Source organism: Microtus ochrogaster, unplaced genomic scaffold (genome assembly GCF_000317375.1).
Source record: "Microtus ochrogaster isolate Prairie Vole_2 unplaced genomic scaffold, MicOch1.0 UNK70, whole genome shotgun sequence".
NCBI lineage: Eukaryota > Metazoa > Chordata > Mammalia > Rodentia > Cricetidae > Microtus > Microtus ochrogaster.
In genome coordinates, this window is record NW_004949168.1 from 1689200 (window position 1) to 1692216 (window position 3017).

Below are 3017 nucleotides of genomic sequence, written 5' to 3' on the forward strand. Positions count from 1 at the left end.
CCAGGCTGGTCTCGAACTCACAGAGATCCACCTGCCTCTGCCTCCCGAGTGCTGGGATTAAAGGCGTGCGCCACCACCGCCCGGCTTAAAGGGTTTTTTTAAATCAATCCCCAGAGCTATTTGACCTTTTCTTCAATTTACATTTAAGGCAACAGAAAACAGTGTCGATAATTTGGAGAGAATTTTCATTTTATCATGGATTGATTTCATTTTATCATTTTGTTTGGGGAGAATTTTCATTTTATCACTGAAAACAAACCTTAGGTCTAACTTTAGGCCATAACTAAAAGGTAAAGAAAAGAAATAGGTATTTGAAAGCCAGATGGGCCATCCAACAATGGCTTCTCTCATTGTTTTCTCTTTTATTGAGACAGGATTTCACTATATAGACCAGGCTGTCCTTAAACTTGCTGAGATCGGTCTGCCTCCTGAGAATTCTGGGATTAAAGGCCTGGCTTCCTCTAACTGTTTTCAAGTTGAGAAATGAAGGTTTGGGTAACTGAATAAGAGAATACAGATGCTGTAAAATATTATATGCATATGAAAATTATATATGTATATATATATGCACACACAGTATGTAACAGAGTGCTCCTAAATTATTGGAGTTAATGTAATTGAAGTTTATTTTCCACCTTTGTTCTTTGTGCTGATCTGTTTGTGACTGTAGCCTTGACTGGCTACAGTCACAAACAGACTTGACTACTAATCCTCCAGCTCCACCCTCCCAAGCTGAGTTTATAGGAGTGAGCTTCCACGCCCAGCAAGCTGTGCATGTAAAATCTATGTGAAATATGAAACTGCATGTGGCTGTTACTTATTAGGAGACTGCCTCAACCAGCCCAGCATAAACTCTGAGCTGTGCTGCAGGTATAACTTGTTAAGTTCTGTTTGTTTATCATTCCTTTAGGCAAAGAGATTGTTTCATTCGAGTGTTTTGCTTACATGTTTGTACGTACACTGTGTCTAGTGCTGTTGGAGATTGGAAGGGGAAATTGGATTCCCTGGAAATGAAGTTATAGATGGTTGTGAGAGGCTATGTGAGTGCTGGGAACTGAACCTGGGTCCTCTGCAAGAGTCTCCAATGTTCTTAACCTATGAGCCACTTCTCCAGACTCTGTATATTAATTCTTATGAAGTAACAGATGATCAGTCTATGGCACTGCTGAATTTATATAGTGACAAACTGCACTCTATTTTACTTACTGTTATATCCCCAAGCCCAAAAGTATTTATGCCTTGAGATAAGGTTCCCTATATAGTCTAGGCTGGCCTCAAACTCACAATAGTTTCCTGTATGTCTTGAGTGATAAAACCATAGACATATGTCACCTCATCTAGTCTACTTTACTTTTATAATAGCCTACTATATAGGCATTATTATCTCAAATTCTTTTTTTAAAAATCCTTTGTAAAAAGATTTATTTATTATGTTTATACACACCAGAAGAGGGCACCAGATCTCCTTAGAGATGGTTTTTGAGCCACCATGTGGTTGCTGGGAATTGAACTCAGGACCTCTAGAAGAGCAGTCAGTGTTTTTAATCTCTGAACCATCTCTCCAGACTTCAAGTTTTTTTTTAAGTGGTTAATGAGTGAGAGCAAAAGTTTGCATTCTAGTCAGCCTGACTCTAACTTCACAGCATGATGGAACATGATCCCTACGCTATAGTGTCTGTTCTTTCCCCACTGCTTACTCATTTTTTGAGGTTCTCTTGATATGTCACCTGGGCTAGCCTCAAACTCTCAGCTATCCTCCTGCTCCAGCCTCCTGATAGTCGGGATTACAAGTGTACGCCCAGTTCCAGATACTTACCTATCTTGACTCGGATATCCAGGCCTTCTTCAACCTCCTTGGCCTCAAACAAGCCGTGGATCTCCAGGCTGCACTTGATCACCACGGTGATGATGTTCTTCAGTTGCTTCCGTTCTACTCTCCACAGGGCCAGCAGGGCGTCACCTTTAAGAGAGACACTGTGGGGCATTAGTCCCACCCTGGAGATCAGTGTCTCAACCCACTCCCTGGCCACAACTCCCTGAGGTCCCTTTCTTTGTGACAGGGCAGGAACCTCAGTTTTCCTACCCCACCCTTCCAGACTCAGTCAGCTTCCGTACCTGCAAATTTTAGGATGTCTCCTCCAAAAATCAGCACTTCTAAAAAAAGAAAGAAAAGAAAAAGTTAAGTCAAACTGACTCTTTAGTGGGCATTACTCATTGGTGACAAAAAAGTGGCTTCGGGAGCATGGCGGCACACGCCTGTCATCCTAGCACTGGAGAGGCTGAATCAGAAGGATCACTGTGAGTCTGAGCTCAGACTGGACTACATAGCTAAACCTTAGACCCTGTCTCAGAGGAAAACAGAAGAAAGGTAGAAACAGGGTAGTGAGAATAACAATTCAGAGACTACACTTTTTCTAAAAAGCATGATGTGTCATGACTTCTGTGTAGCCTGCCTCCTTGGCTACAGTCCAGCGAGCACCACAGCCAACCCATGCCCATGCTCTAGAAAATAAAAATCAAACAAACCAGGAAACAGAAGGGTGGAGTTCCCCACAGGACCTAAGAATACTGGCCCTCCTCCCTCTGCTGGTGTATAAGAATACTCTATTTGCCAGCCTTTAAGGAGCATAGGCTGGTAGACTCCACAGGAACGGGAGGAAGGGTGGGTTCTATTTGTTGCCATTTGCTTTAGAAATTTAGACTATGGTCTAAGTGGAGATTTGTGTTTGCTGGTTTGTTTTTGGTGCTGGGGCTGAAACACAGGGCATGTTAGGCAAGTTAGGCCTTAAAGGATCCTCCGCACCCATCCTCCTGCTCCTGCCCACCTCTGAGTTTTAATAATATCCCACAAAATGCCGAGTGTCTGCTGTGCCAAGTGGGATACAAAAACAAATTAGATGCCCTTTCTGTGATTTGTGATTTGGAGATTTAAATTGTGTGTGTGTCTGTGTCTGTGTGTGTGTGTCTGTGTGGTGTGTGTGTGTGGTGTGTGTGTGTGTGTGTGTGTGTGTGTGTGT

At 42.8% G+C, this 3017-nt stretch overlaps 1 protein-coding gene across 2 annotated transcripts in view; it reads right to left on the reverse strand.

Moving 5' to 3' along the window:
* Adcy10 (adenylate cyclase 10) overlaps positions 1–3017 on the reverse strand; it is an 82036-nt gene that overhangs the window by 76526 nt on the left and 2493 nt on the right. For both annotated transcript variants that reach the window (XM_005370101.2, XM_026777525.1), the window contains exons 3-4: positions 2116–2154; positions 1817–1960 (exon numbers count right to left, since the gene is read on the reverse strand). In XM_005370101.2, coding sequence (XP_005370158.2) covers positions 1817–1960; positions 2116–2154 — 183 coding nt within the window. The remainder of the gene's footprint in view (positions 1–1816; positions 1961–2115; positions 2155–3017) is intronic.